At 42.5% G+C, this 17,721-nt stretch overlaps 2 protein-coding genes across 5 annotated transcripts in view; both read left to right on the top strand.

Moving 5' to 3' along the window:
* The window catches only part of CCDC185 (coiled-coil domain containing 185), a 34,648-nt gene extending 18,646 nt beyond the window's left edge, over positions 1-16,002 (top strand). For 2 of the 4 annotated variants that reach the window (XM_082426797.1, XM_082426798.1), the window contains one exon: positions 4,390-16,002. In XM_082426797.1, coding sequence (XP_082282923.1) covers positions 6,962-8,842 — 1,881 coding nt within the window. In that variant the 5' untranslated portion in view covers positions 4,390-6,961 and the 3' untranslated portion in view covers positions 8,843-16,002. The remainder of the gene's footprint in view (positions 1-4,389) is intronic. The other 2 variants (XR_014254062.1, XM_082426799.1) reach the window with 2 other exon arrangements.
* LOC309648256 (uncharacterized protein) overlaps positions 1-17,721 on the top strand; it is a gene marked incomplete at its 5' end in the record, with an annotated part of 51,930 nt that overhangs the window by 19,659 nt on the left and 14,550 nt on the right. The gene's annotated exons all lie outside the window — the stretch shown is intronic.

Here is a 17,721-nt window from a genome sequence, read left to right on the forward strand (position 1 = left end):
ACAGCTTTATGGGGTTTCCCTTATACATTATAAGTTGTTTTTCTCTTGCTGCCTTTAAGATTCTCTCTTTACCTTTAACTTTTACCATTTTAACTATAATGTGTCTTGGTGTGGTTCTCTTTGGGCTCATCTTACTTGGAACTCTCTGGACTTCCTGGACCTGGATATCTATTTCATTCCCTAGATTAGGGAAGTTTTCAACCATTATTTCTTCAAATTATTTTTCTGGCCCTTCCTCTCTGTCTTCTCTTTCTGAGATCACGCTAATGCAAATGTTATTCCACCTGATGTTGGACCTGAGGTACTCAAGTATCTTCACTTTCTAAAATTCTTTTTCATTTTCCTGCTCTGGGTGATTTTCATTGCTTTGTCTTCCAGCTCATTGATTCATCCTTCTACTTCATCTGGTCTGCTGTTGAACCCCTCAAGTATAGTTTTCAGTTCAGTTATAACTTCTGTTTGGTACTTTCTTATATTTTCTATTGCTTTGTTGAAGTTATTGCTGTGTTCATTCATTATTCTTCCAAGTTTGGTGGGCATTTTTATGATCATTACTTTGAACTATTTATCAGGTAGGTTGCTTATCTTCATTTCATTAATGTCTTTTGCTGGGGATTTGTCTTGTTCTTTGGTTTGGAACGTATTCCTCTGTCTCCTCATTTTGTCTGACTACCTGTGTTTGTGTATATGTATCAGGCAAAACACCTACTTCTCAGTCTTGAAGGAGTGTTCTCGTGTAGGAGAGGACCCTTGGGGCCCAGAAGCACAGTCTTCCCTGAACACCAGAGCCAGGTGCTCAAGGGGAGGCCCTCGTGTGGGCTGCATGCACACACCAGCTGTGGTGGGGTCTCGGCTGCTGTGTGGAAAAGGCAGGGCCCTGGGGTGCTCACCTGACTTGGTTGCAGCGTGGCCACTGCATGGGGAAGGCAGGACACAGTGCATTCGCCCAGCCCAGTTGTGGCGCAGCTGCTGTGCAGGGTGGGCAAGGCCCTCACCCAGCTGGGTTGTATTGTGGGGTGGGTAGAGCATGCCCTCCAGTGCTATCAGGCTAGAGGGAGGGTGCCAAAAATGGCATTCACCAGCTCTTTACCAGCAAGTTAGCATGAGATTGTAAAAAAGGTGTCCACCAGCACTTCCATCCCCAGGAAAGTACCAGCAGGTTCCTACCTCTCTGGCAGCTACTGTAAAATCAGTAAGTGGGTCTCCCTCACTTATGGTCTAGGTGCTCTTTGCCATTTTTGCCCTTTCTGCTGCTTTTGCCCTGGATCTCACTGCAAATGGGTCTGCATGTAAGCCCTTTAAGAGCCGGTTCACTGTTCCCTATAGTTTTATGGTTCTCCTGGACTTAATCCCCACTGATTTGTGGGGCTCGTCTTTTCAGTGTTGGACCCAAAGGTCAGGGTGCCTCACATGGGGCTCAATCCCTTCACTCCTTGAGGGAAAGTTCTATATCTTTGGGATCCCTCCCAACTGTGGGTCACTGCTTCTGGGGTGGGGACCTGGGTGAGACACTCTGCTTCTCTGTCTCAATGCACCTTTTTTATCTTTTGTTGTCAAGGCACTGTTTATCTAGTTCTCAGGTCCTTTTCAAAGGAAAATCATCCACATGTTTGTTGTAAGTTTGTTGTGTCCATGGGAGGAGTTGAGTTCAGGGTCTTCCTATGCCGCCATCTTAAACCCTTCTACTCAAAGCAATAAATTTACATAAAATAAAAATTACCTAGACATTGAAAGCTTTCACTTGCAACATGAATGTTGAGGAACCTCAATTATCTAGAGTAGTGTTGTCCAATAGAAATATACCGTGATATATACTTACATATACATAATTTTAAATTGACTAATAGCCACATTAAAACAAATAACATGTGAAATTAACTTTGATAATATGTTTTATTTAGTCCACTGTGTTTAAAATGCCATCTCAACAAGTGACCAATATTATAAAAAGTGTTGAGATATTTAACTTTTTTTTATAGTAAGTTTTTAAAATCAGTGTGTATTTTATACTTATAACACATGACAATTGGAACTACCCATGTTCAAATGCTCATACCCATGTGTGGCTGCCAGCTGCTATATTGGATGGAGAAACTATAGTTCATTTCTCCCCTTTGGCCCATCCAAGAACTAGTTGCTTTGTGCCAAGAAATCAAATTTGAAGTCACTACCACTAACAGTCATTCTAAGTAAGGGCCCACTAACAGTCATTCTGAGCAAGGGCCCAAAACACATGTCTATTCCATAAGTCAATTCAGATTGTGAGGTTAGAGCACATTTTGCCATATTTTCCAAGTCTCCAACAAATGCAGAAAAGAGTCCCATGTCCTCATTTGGCAGAAGGTCTAAATTCTGAGGCCTCCAGTGAAATACACTGAGGATTTTTCTGCCAAATAAAAAGGAGGCTGATTGTTCCTAGTATCAAGGGAATGCTTGGCAGCTGAACATTTACAAAACATCTCTTTCATCTGCCCGGTGGAAGAGCTGACCAAGGCTTCCCAGCTAGTCATTCTCCCAGGGATCTTGATCAGATGCTAACAATGCAGGTGAGAGCACCTGTCCTGCTTGGGCAGCTGTGCTCTAAGCAGGAGCCTCGTCACCAGGTCCCTCAAAAGATAAGGTTTCTCTTCCCAGTTTCGTCAGCCTCTTCCAGACATTCTGTTTGCTGCTCTGTGCCATAGTCACTTTTATTACAGCTTCTTTCACCTGATTTCCAAAATCACTGTTTTCAAGGTCACCTAGACTGAGACCTCTTGTCACTGCCACTCGCCATCTTCCCAGGCCCCTGGGGTAGAAACCCTCTTTCTCCAGATCGAGTCCACCTTCAGGTCATGGTTCCTTGACTTCTGCAGTGTACCTTGAATCCATCCCTCCCTCTCCCCTTGCCAATGTCTGGGTTTACACTCACTTCCTTCTTGCTTGCCCCAATTACTGAACCAATTTCTTAACTGGCCCCCTTTCTCCAATTTCCCTCCCCATACTCCTCATCTCAATTTACCTTCTACCTTGCTGCCAGGGTGAGCTTTCTAAAATAGAAACTAAATCGGGTCACTTTTTGGTTTCAAGACTTTTATTGACTCACTGTTGTCTACATAGTGGATTTTAACCCTTTTTTATAAGCAGAGGAAGCCCCAACTTTTTTCAATAACGTGTTACCAAGAACCCCAGGATAGAAAACAGATAAAATCTGAGCTGCTCTGAGCTGCTCTGGGTGAAGCAGGGACAGACGCCTCAGAGGCTGCCCTAAAGTCCTCTAGCCCCACCTCCTCTGGGCTCCCGGCAGCTTCAAGGAATCCTGAAGCACTTCTGGACACAGCTGGAACCCTACTGCCCAGTGGGAAGCCTGTGCTCCTTGGCCTAGCATTCAGGGCCCAATGGAATCAGGGTCCAGCCCACCTTTTTGGTGCCATCACCCGTCACTGCACTGCACACATATCCCAAGTCCCCGCTACACAAACCACACATGACCCCACAAGCCAGGCATTTCTGAGGCTTCACACTGTGGCCACACAGTGTCCTCTGCCGGGTGTGTCCTCCTGCTCATCCCTGTATGGCGAGATCCTAGTTGCCTTCCCAGGTTTAGCACCATCATTCTATGTGAACTCTTCCCTTATGAACAACCTGGATGAAATTCCGTTATAAACTAACGTCTCCCTCCCCTAGGAATACTGTTGAATTTACTGTCTAACCACTTACCACATCTGTTACCTGGACGTGTTTCTCCTAGCAATATTGTGGGCAAGGGCCTTTGATTATCTTTCTAATCCTGGCCCAGATTTCAATAAATGTTTGTGGCATCATGAAGTTAAGACTGTGTCCCCTCTATCATCAACAGAGGTGAGTGAGCTATTCTCAGTTCCATGAGGAATTCTGAGAACCTTCAGGGCAAGAAAGAGGCCAAAGAGCCCTGAATTGGGAACCTGGCTTGCTCCACACTATGTCTTTCTTTCTTTCTTTCTCTCTCTCTCTTTCTTTCTTCCCTTCTTCCTTTCTTCCTTTCTTTCTTCCTCTCTTTCTTTCTTTCTTTATAATTGAAGTATAGTTGATTTACAATGTTGTGTTAATTTCTGCTGTACAGCAAAGTGATTCAGTTACATACATATATACATTCTTTTTTCAAAAAATATTCTTTTCCATTATGGTTTATCATAGGATACTGAATACAGTTCTCTGTACTATACAGTAGGACCTTGTTGTTTTTCCATTCCATATGTAATAGCTTACATCTGCCAAACTAGGTCTTTAAATTCAGCCCTACGCTGCTATGGTTTTAATGCTCTTGGAATAATGATAATGATCACTCTAGTGACTAATTTTTATAAGGCAGCAACCACATGCCAAGCACTGCTGTAAGCATTTTTCAGGGATTAACTCATTTTTGTTTTGCAGAATGAAGGCTGCAGGAGTTACTAAATTGAATTCCTCTTTCTAGTTGCACTGGAGACTGAATGAGATCTTACAGATCATCTCCTGCAGCAATGAAGAAACCACCAGAGTCACCAGACAGAGAATAAGATGACCACTTCAGGTGATTCAGCAGGTGGCAGAGCTGCCTGGTGGCAGGTCTCCTGGCTCTTGGGTGGCTCTACTTTCGCCCACACAGCACTGCTTCTCTGTAACAGGAAATGGCCTGATACCAGCCAGAGCCACATGTAGATGTACAAAATGTTTTACAAAGCTTCCGCAAAGGCATATGACATTCAGGTATCAGCACAACTCAGTTCATGCCCAAATATTTCCTCACTTAAAAGATTCCATTTCAAATTTGATTTATTTTATGTAAAAGTTGCCTCCTAGTAAAAATTATAATCACTAAATAATTTCTCTAACAATGGTATGAGTTGCACCAATAGAAACCTAGGGTAGAAACAACCTCCTGTTCTCAGCTATAGACGTGCTAATGACTGCATGTGAGATCCCATCCAGGCAGAGTGGGCTCCTGGGGAGGCCTCAGTCACTCTGGTTAAGGCTGCTACCACATGGCTTCAAGGACATGGCTGTCATGACCCTCGGATATATACTGATCATAATTTTTTGTAAAGCATGTCATCTTAGTCAGCTGAGGCTGCTCTAACAAAACACCATAGACTGGGTGGCTTAAAGAACAGACATTTATTTCTCACAGTTCTGCAGGCTGGGAAGTGCTAGGTGAAAATGCAAGCACATTCAGTTCTTGGTGACGGCCCGCTTCCGGGCTTACAAACAGCCACCTTCTGTTTGGGATCTCACATGGCAGAGAGCAGAAGTTCTGGTCCCTTCCTCTAATCCCATCATGGAGGCCCCACCTTCATGACCTCATCTAAACCTAATCACCTCCCAAAGGCCCCACCTCCAAATACCATCACACTGGGGTTTAGGGCTTCAACATACGAATTGGGAAGAACACAAACTTTTGGTCCATAACACATGTCTCAATTCAAAGTACATTTCCTGAAAGGCAGCATGATATGGAAAGACAAGTGAACCTGAAGTCAAAACTTCCACCATTGACCAACTGATCTTTGGGGGAATCAGTTAATATGGCCAAGTCTCAGATTTGTCTTAAGGAAATGTTATCAGTTCTACTGGCCCTGCCTAGCTGGGTCACTGTGAAACTTCAAGGAGATGTGGGTGAAGAGGATTGGGATCAGTAAATATTTAATTTTCTTCTTTAAGGATTGACCATATTTGGAGAATGTTATCCAGAACTGTTTCCTCATTACATCTCAGAGAAAGGAAGTGACTTAGCCACGATCCACAGTCCAGGAAGAACACAACAGAACCTGGGCATTGCCCCTCCCTAGCACTCTATACTTTACCTAAACTGTTTTAGGATAACATTAATTCCATTCTTCTTCTCTAGGAATGTGTAGAAACTTTTGTAAACCCATATATTAAACCTTACAATTTGTAATTGAAGGCTAGAAGGACATCAAAATAATGTTTATTGAATGCATTAAGGCACTAAGCTCTTGATACATAGTTTCATCTGACCCTCAGGGCAGCCCAACAGTGCTATTGTCACGGCCCCTCTTCCAGTCCACTGTTCCAGAATTTGAGGGTCAGGAGAGTTAAGTAACTAGCCCAAGACCACACAAGTGGAAAGGGGCAGAGGAGATTCAAACTCAAGTTTGCATGACCAAATTCAGTGTTTTTCCCATTAGCCCTGGGTGCCTCAACAAGAAAAAATAATCTCACAAAACTGGAGAAAAAGGAAAACAACAATAACAATGTGATTTCGGCATGCTGTCCACTGATGTTATTTCAGAGATGTGCACTTAACATTCATATTTTGACAAAAGCAGTAATTGCCATATTAGGAGAAAACAAATTAGTTGTTTATTTTTTTTCTCTCTCTCTCTTCTAAAAGTTTAAAAAGTATACTTTGGGCTTGCTAACTTAAAAGGGCAGAAGGATGGTGCAGTGAATTAACGTGCTTCCACGGCCGCTTCATTTGCATACACTGCAGAGGCGCAGAGACGGAGGAACCCCCGACTAAAGGACTTGCCCGCCACATTCCATTCTGGGAGTAACGCCTTCACCTGTCTACTTTTAAAATTCTGCTACTTTAAGGTGTACAAATGCGAGTTCAAATTCCTGCCTGAAACACCAGTGGGGGTTCACTACACACCCTCAGCTTTAAGGGTCACCCTGTCTTTCTACAGCCCCTCCCCACTCCCCTCTCCTCCCCCTCCTCTCCCCCTCCCCTCCCCTCCCCCTCTCCTCCCCTCCCCCCTCTCCTCCCCCCTTCCCCTCCCCTCCTCCCCCCTCCTCTCACCGCGCGGGGTGCTAGGAAGGCTGGGGTGGGCGAGGGCCGAGGGCCGAGGGCTGCGGCAACCGGGGGGCGGAGGCGCATTGTGAAGTGGCCAGAGCGTCACAGGCGGCCCGGACCCCCGGGATCCGAGGGCGGGGCGGGTCTCCGCAGCGCCCCCCGTGAGGTCCAGGGACCCTGGCTCAGACGCTGGGCGCGCGGGGAGGGAGCATGGAGGGCTTCGGCCGCTTCTCCCCGTGGCCTCACTCGGAACTCTGGGAGGCCCCGCCGCCCCGCAAGGAGCGCGCATCCTCGGCGCGGCTGGGCGGGTCAGGACCGCAGAGCGAGCAGGGCCTGTGCTCCCGGCCCGGGACTCCCCGCGAGCGGAGCGAGGCCTCGGCGCCCTGGCCGCACCTGCGCTGCTCGCCCACCCCGCGGCCCCGCCGGCGCCGGTACCCGGACTTTCCGCCTGAAAGCCGCAGCCTGACCGACGTGGCCCGGAGGCCCCCGGACCACGCCAGGAAGCACCGGCCCCGCAGCCGGCGCCTGGAAGACGCCTGGGGGGAGGCGGGTACCAAGCCCCTGGAGCAGGGAGGCAGCCCGCCTAGCCCGGCCTGGCAGCAGCAGCCCCAGCTGCCACCGCAACAGCCTCAGCCCTGCCAGCACTACCCTCAGGCCCGGGGAGATTCGCCCCCACCTTACCTGCAGGGAGCTTACACTCCCCCGAGTGGAACTTTCGGGGTAGAAAAGGTGCAGAGCGGAGACCAGTGGGCAGTGCCAGCTTGCAGAGGTCTCGGTCGCTGGTCCCTTTCCTCGGTTCACACGAAGAGGTGTTCTGTGCCCTCTAGAGAGTTCGGGACGCAGTCAGGTTGCGTGTACCTCCAGAAAAGATACCGTAATGATCCGGTGGAGTCCTTAGCCAGCCAGTACTCCCAGCCCTCGCTCTCCAGCAAGGCGATGCAGAACCAGCACACCCAGATCCTCAAGAACAAGCTGGAAGAGGCAGTAATGTCCTCCAGGGACCGGAAGATTGTGGCCCTGGTGCTGACCTGGCTCAAGAAGGCCCAGAGGATGCGGGAGCTGCAGCAGCAGGCGGCCCTAGCCTGGGAGGAGCTGAAGCGCTCGGACCAGAAGGTCCAGTTGACCCTAGAGACAGAGCGCAAGCGGCTGCTGCAGCAGAGCCAGGAGCAGTGGCAGCAGGAGAAGGAGCAGCGTGTCCGACGGCGGGACCGGCAAGCGACAAACACGATCCGGCAGGAGCGCAGGTGGAAGGCGCAGCTACAGGACCAAGAGAACCAGCGCCAGGAGAAGCTGGAGGGGGCCCCCTCTGAGACCGAGACCAAGCGCGGGAAGCCGTACCAGGTGCAGCGCCTGCAGGAGCACGAGAGGATGATGCAGGACCTGCGGGAGCAGAACAGCCTGCAGCTGCAGAAGAGGCTGAAGCAGGCCTGTCTAAAGAGGCATGTGCACACCACCGAGGGCCAGAAGAAGATCCAGGAGACCCGTCTTAGCTCCCTAGTCAATTACCAGGCCCGGAAGGTCCTCAGGGACTGCCAGGCCAAGGCTGAGGAGCTCCTTAGGAAGCTGTCCCTGGAACAGAGTTCCCAGTGGTCCCAAGAGATCCCCCAGGGCCTGATTAAGGAGCATCACCGGGAGCCGAAGGAGAAGGTCAAGAAGGAGGAGGAGCAGTGCCAGCAGGTCAAGGGGTGCGCGGAAGAGTCCGGGGAGCAGAGGAAGGGGCACGAGCGGCTGCCCGTGGAGCTCGCGGACCAGAAGATCCTGCAGACCAGGAGTAACGTCCACAGGAATATCAGCGACAAGGTGCAGCAGATTCGGGAGCTCAACATCCTGCGGGAGAAGAATCATCACATCCTGAAGCTGAAAGCCGAGAAGGAGGAAAAGTGCCACATCGAGCGCATTAAGGAAGCCATTAGGAAAAAGGAGCGGAAGATGGAGCAGATCTCGCGAGAGAAAGATGCACCCTTCGGTGAATTCCAAAAGATCTCCAGGGCGTCCAGGGCAGACAACGTGAGAAAGTTTGCCAACAACTTCTTTGATCCGATAGGGCGGGAGGCCCAGGTTCGAGCTGGGCAGCAGAGAGGAGGCCACTGAGAACCTGACGACAAATAGCTTACAGCCCAGGCGGCTAGAAAGAGATGTGGCAATGTGATTCATTTTATAATCTGATTATAATTGAGCATTCATTTTTTTAAAGTATATAAAATAGCTGCAATTTCGTCTGATGAACTAGTTTATTAATTCATTTGGATGGTTGAGAGGGTTGGGGTAGAAATTTGGAAATTTTAAGAAAATTACTTGCCTTTGTACATTTGGACTTAAGTAGAAAATATTCATTCAGTTCTCAAGTAATCTTAGAGGCATATGTCAGACACATCTTTGAGGAACCAAAGAAAAATCTACAGTGGGGAATACAGTTCTGTGTCATGAGGTAAGTCTTTCCCTGTCCAGAACTTATGAAAGTGTGAAGTGTGATGTACCTGTCATAAGAAATCTGCAAGAAAAATCTGCAAAAAAAGAGTGTGTGGGGGTAGGGGTGGGGGGAATTTCTGTAAACAAGTATATTTGGGAACACAGCATACTACAGCCCCTCTTGGGATTTCATAATGCATGTGAAATTTTTAAAGGCTCTGAAAAGTCTGGCAGTAAAGACACATTTGATTAACCTAGTGTTTTTCACAAACCACGGAACTCTTTTTTTTCTTGGATCTTTCCATGGGATTGATGTTCTGTGAAATATTTTTGGAAACAGCTCTCTGTAGATCCTCCCAGGCTGCACTTCTTTGGCCTTCCCTTCCTGTGTTAATAGGAAATATTTATAATTCCTTTAGCACTACTGATTGACTGCACCACCACAGACATGCTGTCCAAAAGCTCACTAGACTCTTTTGGTCCAATTCTTTTTTTTCCCCCCCCTTTTGGTCAGTCTCATCCAGTCTTTTGGAACGAAATTCTATTAGAATCCTTCTCTTCCCCTCTGTTTCTCCTCTGTCTCTTCTGAAGGAGGTATGTAATGTCATTCTGTCTACCCACATTGTGTCTAATTAACCTAACCAGTCTGAATGAATGGCTAAGCATGATTCAGGAACACGACATTTAAAAAATAAGGAGCCAGAAGCTAAGTAGAATTTAACCCATCACATCTCAAAGTCTCTATTGAAAAATTCTAAAGGTGTTCTTTAAATGCCCCTAATGTAACATTTGTCTTTCAAAAAAAAAAAAAAAAGAGGAGAGAGTAAGCCCCACTGGAAGATTTGTGTCTTCTTAGTGTTTTTGAAATGACATGAAAGGTGACCTGGCAAGGGGTTTTGTTCAAAGGTCAGTGTGAGATCCATATTCTCATCTTACATAATGGAAACTGGGCCCACTTCCCTGCCGTAGTTCCCCTCTGTCTGCTGTCCCCAAAGAGGCCTACTCAGGCCCTCACTCCTTTGCTCAAAAGTAGAAAGGCCCATACATCTTGGCTCAATTTCTAATCTTATTGTTTTCTTCTCTTCACCCAAGCTAATGCTGTTCCAGCCAAATTCTGTGTACATTCCCAGCATTCTAGGAAAGTGTTTAAAATATCTCAGACAGACGTCCCATGAATCTAACTCTTCCTCTTGACATAGGTATGTGACTTTGGGGAAGTTACCTTCCTGGGCCTCAGTTTCCTCATCTGTAAAATAGAACTGTATTTCGCACTTCAAAGAGGTGTTGTGAGGGATGATTAAAATAATCTAAGGTGCCTGGCATAGTGTCCAGAACCTAATACACACACAGTAATTAAATATTGCAGTTGTTATTATATTACTGACTTTCCATTTTTGTCAATTCCATTCTCCCTATCTAATTGCTTTCTCACCAGCTGCCTCCTCCCATCATACCCAAGTCTGATTTCTCTGAGGTTAGCTCACATCCTGCCTCTTGTATGAAATGTGGGACCTCCCTGGCTGCTCCATCTCAGCATCAGCCTTCTTTGACAAGCTGCTCACTTTATGGCTTATTGAGCACTTAGAAATTGCTGCTTTGCTGGCATATCCGTTTTGCAATCCCCATCTTGGCTTCCAAGCTGGACTGCATGCTACTTAAGGCCAGGGTCATTATACCCATGCTTAACATGGTGGTCAATATAAAGTCAAAAGCCATTAAGCACAATATTTTGACCCTACATCCATATCCCATGCCTTTACCCTACTAATGTTCTTTGCTCTTTGCTCCAAGAAATAAATACAGGCTTTCATTCTTTTATCCAATTCTTTATGAATATTACTGGTAGAAATAATCAATACAGAATAAAACTGACAGAAGATGAAGTACATTTACTTTCCCCTATTTTTCCCTTAAAAAAAAATATTCTATATATACATATATATCCCCAGTATAAATATATATATTTTTTGACCCCAACCATTACCCATGCCCCCAAAGACCCAGTGGGGAGCCTAGACTTTTACCCTCACCAGGATGTAATAAGGAGCTCCCCACCCTGGCAGAGTCAGTTGAGACCACTTGGGGAGCCTAGACTTTCAACCACTACTGACACCACCACCACCACCACGATGCAGTAACAGGGCACCCCTCTCTCTCCCTACTGAGTGGTATCAGATAAAGCCTAGTGGAGAGGAGTTTTATCACCCTCCATCAGTAACACCCCTCTGGTGTCAATAGATGTCATGTGGGGAGCAGTAATGAGGCACTCTTAGCCCTCCCAGCCAGGGAGGTATCACTGGAGGCCTAGAGGGGAGCCAACATCCCCACCTCCACCCAGCAGTGGTGGAGAGAGGCCCCTCCCCCCCACTCAGGTGGCAATGGAGGCTGAGTGGGGAGCTGGACTTATACCCCTGCCTGGCAATAATAAGGCCTCAACCTTCTTCCCTTTCTAGAACAGTGTGAGAGGATGCCAGATAAAACAGCAGATCCAGTCTTACAATACTCAAAATGTCCAGGTTTCAATTCAAAATCACGCTTCATATCAAGAATCAAGAATATCTCGAACTGAATGAAAAAGATAATAGGTGTCAATGTGAGGATGACAAATGTTAGAAATATCTAAAGATCTTAAAGAAGTCATGATAAAAATGCTTCAACAAGCAATTATGAACACACTTGAAACAAGCAAAAAATAAAATTGTCTTGGCAAATAGAAAGGCTTAAAAAAAATACAAGATATAAAGAAGAACCAAATCGAAATTTTAGAACTGGAAAACACATTAACAAAAATAAAAAGCTCAGTGGATGAGCTAAACAGCAGAATGGAGGGGACAGAAGAATCAGTGAACTGTAAGACAAAACAATAAAAATTACCAACTCTGAGAAATAGAAAATTACCAAAAAAAAAAAAAAAATTAGCAGAGCCTCATGGACCTGTGGGAATATAAAAGAAGTTCTAACAGTCATGGCATGTCCCCAGAGGACAGGAGTAAGAAGATAGGGCTGAAAAAGTGCTCAAGGTAATAATGGCTGAAAACTTTTCAAATTTGGTAAACAGCTAACCCTACATATTCAAGAAGTTGAGTGAACCCCCCAAAAGAGTAAACCCATAGAAATCCATAAGACATATCATAATCAAACTTCTAAAACTGAAGAAAAGAAAAAAATTCTTGATCAGAGAATGAGAAAATAAGCCACAGACTGGGAGAAAACATTTGCAAAAGAGTGGCTATATTAATATGAGACAAAGTGCACTTCAGAGCAAAAAATTACCATAGACAGGAACATCATAAACTTACAAGAGAGTCAATCCACTGAGAAGACATAGTTCTAAACATCTATGTATAAACAACAGAATTACAAAATATATGAAGCAAAAACCAATAGAACTAGAATAAAGGAATAAAATCACAGTTGCAGCTGGAGACTTGAACACCCTTCTCTCAACAATTGATAGGACTTCTAAAAAGAAAATCAACAAAGATACAGAAAAACTTAACACCATCAACTAACAAGATCTAATCAACAGTTACAGAAAACCCCAGCCAGCAGCAGCAGAACACACATTCTTTTCCAGCGCTCATGGAACAAATAGCAAGAGAGATCATATCCTGGTCCATAAAATAAACTCAAGACATTTAAATTATTGAAATCATACAAAATGTGTTCTCTGACCACAAAAGCATCAAACTAGAAAACAATTACAATGATACCAGGAAAATCTCCAACAGTTAGAAATTAATCAGAACTCTTCTAAACAATCCCTAAGTCAACGTCTGAAAGGAAAATTTTAAAAATACATTGACTTTAATCAAAATAAAATGTCAAATTTGTGGGACACAGCAAAAGCAAGTGCTGAGAGGGAAATTTATAGAATTAAGTACATTTAAAAAGGCAAAAATCTCAAATCAATAATCTAAGCTCCCACCTTAGAATAACCTAGAAATAGAGCAAAATTAAACCCAAAGCAAGCAAAGAAAATCGAAGAACAGAAATCAATTCAAATAAAATTGAAAAATTCTTTGAAAAATTCAATAAAATAGACAAACCGCTAACAAGACTGATAAAGAAAAAGGAGAAGACACAAATTACCAATATCATGAATGAAACAGCAATATCACTACAGACCCTGAAGACATCAAAAGGATAATAAGGGAATGCTATGAACAACTTTACACAAAGTTTGACGACTTAGGTAAATGGACCAATTCCTCCAAAAACACAAACTACCACAACTCACCCAATATGAAATAGATCATTTGAATAGCCCATAATCACTAATGAAATTAAATTCATAATTTTAAAACTCTCCCCCCAAAATCTCCTGGCTAGATGGTAACACTCAAGAATTTCACAAATGCTTAGACAAGAAATAACACTAATTCTACACAACCTCTTCCAAAAAAATGGAAGAGAAGGGAACGCTTCCCAATTTATTTCATGAAGTTAGTGTTACCACAATACCAAAACAAAGACAGTGTGAAACAAACAAAACCTGCAGAATAATGTCACTCATGAATATAGATGTAAAAATCCTTAACAAAACGTTAGCAAATTGCATTCAACAGTATATAAAAAGAATTATGCACTACAACGAAGTTGGATTTATTCCAAGACTGCAAGGCTGATTCAGTATTTGAAAATCAATCCCCATATTAATAATCCAGCACATTAGCAAATTGAAGAAAAGCCCATGAACATATAAATCAATACAGAAACAGCATCTGACAAAATTCAACACCCATTCATGACTAATACTTTCAGAAAAATAAAAATAAAGGGGAACTTCCTCAACTTGATAAAGAGCATCTACAAAAAAATCTACAGCAAGCATTACACCTAAGTGAAAGACTACATGCTTTCTCCCAAGATCGGGAACAAGGCAAGCGTGTCCATTCTCACTGCTCTTATTCAACATCATGCTGGAAAGCAAGAAAAGAAAATAAAAAGCATAAGATTGGAAAAGAAGAAACAAAACGATCCTTATTCATAGATGACATGATGGTTTATATAGAAAATCCGAAGGAATCTATGTAAATCTTCTAATAAGTGAATTTAGCAAGATCACAGAATACAAGAGCAGCATACAAAAATCAATCAGATTTCTATATATTATCAATGAACACATGGTCACTGAAATTTAAAAATACACTACCATTTACAATAACTCAGAAAAACTTACATATAAATCTAATAAAACATATATACGACTTATTTGCTGAAAACCATAAATTGCTGATGAAAGAAAGAAGACCTAAATAAATAGACCTACTATCCATGGATTAGAGGACTCAACATAATAAAGATGTCAATTCTCCCCCAACTGATAAACAAATTTATTGTAATTCCTCTTAAAGTCTCAGATTTTTAGTAGATATGGACAAGGTTATTCTAAGATGTATACGGAAAGGCAAAGGAACTAGAAGAGCTAAAACAATTTTGAAAAAGAGAAAGTGGGAGGAATCAGTCTGCCCAGTTTCATGACTTATTACATGGCTGCAGTAATTAAGACTATGTGATACTGATGAAGACATAGACACATACATTAATGGAACAGAATAAAGAAACCAGAAATAGACCCACAGAAATATGTCCAATTATCATTTTCGGCAAAGATGCAAAAGCAATTTGATGGAGAAGGACAGACAGCTCAACATGATACTGCTGGAACAAGTGGATATCTACAGGCAAAAAGTAAGGAAGTAACAGAGGGAGAGAGAGAGAGGGAGGGAGGAAAGGAGGGAGGGAGAAGGGGAGGAAGGAAGGAAAGACTTCAACCCAAGTCTCACATCTTATACAAAAATTAACTCAAAGTGGATCATGGACTTAAATGCAAATTGTAATACAATAAAGTTTTCAGGAAAAAATCTTCAGGATCTAAAGTTAGGCAAAGAGTTCTTAAACTTGACACCAGAAGCACAATCTATAAAAGAAAAAATTGATAAATTGGACTTTGTCAAAATTAAAAACTTTTGCTGTGTGAAGGAATCTGTTAAGAGGATGAAATGACAAGTTATGGGATGAGAAAATGCAAGTTTAAACTATAATGAGATATCATTATTCACCTATTGAATGGCTAAAATAAGAAATAGTGACAACACGGAATGCTGGCAAGGATGCAGAGAAACTGGATCACCCAGGCATTGCTGGTGGAAATGCAAAATGGTACAGTCACTCTGGAAAGCAATTTGGCAGTTTCTTCAAAAACTAAAGATGTAACTACCATATGACACAGCAATTGCAGTCCTGGGCATTTATCCCAGAGAAATTGACTTATGTTCATACAAAAACCTATATATGGATGTTTATAACAGTTTTATTCATAATAACCCAAAACTGAGTTAACCCAGATGTCCTTCAACAGCTAAAAGGTTAAACAAACAGTGGTACATCCATACCATGAAATACTACTCAGCAATGAAGAGGAAACAACTACTGATACACACGACAACTTAGATGAATCTCCAGAGAATTATGCTGACTGAAAAAAGCCAATCCCAAAAGGTTACATAGTGTGTGATTCTACTTATATAACATTAATGAAATGACAGGATGGCAGAAACGAAAAACAGATTAGTGGCTGTCAGGGATTATAGACGGGATGGAGGTGGAGGAAAGTGTTTATGGAGATAAAAGGGCAACATGAGGGGTCCTTCTGGTGAAGGAAATGTTCTGTATCTTGGCTGTCAATGTCAGTATCCTAGGTGTGATACTGTACTATAGTTTACAAGATGTTATCATCAGGAAAAATTGGGTAAAGGGCATATAAGATCTCTCTGTCCTTCTTAAAACTGTATGTGAATCTACAATTATCTCAAAAGATTTCTAAAAACAAAATAAAACTAACATTATTGATTGCTGGGAAAAAATGCATTTTTGTTGTTGACAATGAGGACATCAAAACCTGAACCCAGGAAAACTAGATTTAGTAGAAATTTATTAACACAAAGTAAACTCAACAAAGGCTAAAACTGAAAATAGTAACAGTTGTTACTGACTAAAAATTGAAGCACATTTTCTCTATACATGTATCTATGTATAATTTGGCCTGGAAAAATTGAACTTGCTAGAAATAATTCCCACAACAGCAGAAGCTGTAATTGGTCACATTTGATATTGTCAAGAACACTGATAAAATAAATGCAACCGGTCTCAATGCAAAGAAGTTTCGTAAATCGAAAACAAAAATAGAAAAATTTGGAAGCAATGACTGTACCATTTAGAAAACTGATCACAGAATTGAATTGGCTTAAAGGAGTTTGTGTTAGAAAATACTCTCTCAATGAAAATGTAATAGCCTTAGTATTCTGACTTAAATATTTGTATTCACTACTTAGCAGATCAAAACTATGGGATCAAAACATCCTATCATCTAGCCAAACCTTAGGAAATGTTTACTATGTGCCAGGCACTTGACATACACTAGACACTTTTACATTCATTTATATCCTTTTATTTTATAACCTTTATAACATAAGTTAGCTACGGTATTTCACAGATGAAGAACTGAGGTTTACAGAGATTGAGAAAGATTTCTGAGATGCTGCTGTTAGTAAGTGGTAGAGCTGGGATTTGAACCCAGTTCTCTCCGACTCCCTATGCTGTTTCCATACATTACCAGCCTTTCAGTGATGAAAAGGAAATACACCATTGTGATTATAACCCAGACTCTGAAACCAGACTCTCCATGTTCAAATCTAGCCTCCATCATTTAACTAAGAGGGGCATTGGGCAAGGTTCTTTACCCATCCATGCATCAGTTTCTTTATTTACATAAAGGAAATAGAGTGCATAACTCATAGGGTCGTGGTGATTAAATGGATCAACACATGTAAAGTATTTAGAACAGTGTTGAACACACAACAAAAACTCCACGTTAGCTTTTATTATATAATATTTTCTTGACTCCAATGCTGGACAAAATATTTTTGAAAAAAAAAAACCAAAAAGAAGAAAGGAAGAAGTATTTTTGAAAATCTGATTTGCGAGGACACTCAGAATTTGGGAGGAATGAATGGTAAAATAACCTAAGTTTTGTCAAACGTTAACATGTATATATCTTTTATTGTAGGATTTGAACAACAGATAGTGATACTAATTGCATTTGACCGGATATCAGGAGTTTTAAAGAAGTTACCTTTGGCTCTAGGGGATTGAAGTGTTTCTCCCCTGCCTATCTAATTGAATTAATTCCATATTGGACCAGCTTTTATTAATGTTCCTACTCTATGCTTATCCTGTAGTGATTGTGCATTGAGGGGAGAAAATACTGATTCAACTGAGTATTCTCAGGCATTAATCCTTCCTGGGTATGGGATGTCACTGAAATGATCTGGAACTGTATGCTTCTCCTTTGCGTGTATCTTGTATAATGAAGAGTCAATAATGGACTTTTTTAAAATTATTTTTTGAGACACCAAACACTTGCCAATTTGATTTTGCCTTTTTAAAAATCAGAAAGTTCTGGATATTTTCCAATTCTATATCTAGTTGCAATCAGACCCATTTCCCTTTCTCATAGCACATGAAACCAGCCTCATTCTATTTCCAGTTAATTTTTC

This window comes from Balaenoptera physalus (genome assembly GCF_965194825.1).
Source record: "Balaenoptera physalus genome assembly, chromosome: 1".
In the NCBI taxonomy this organism is placed as follows: domain Eukaryota; kingdom Metazoa; phylum Chordata; class Mammalia; order Artiodactyla; family Balaenopteridae; genus Balaenoptera; species Balaenoptera physalus.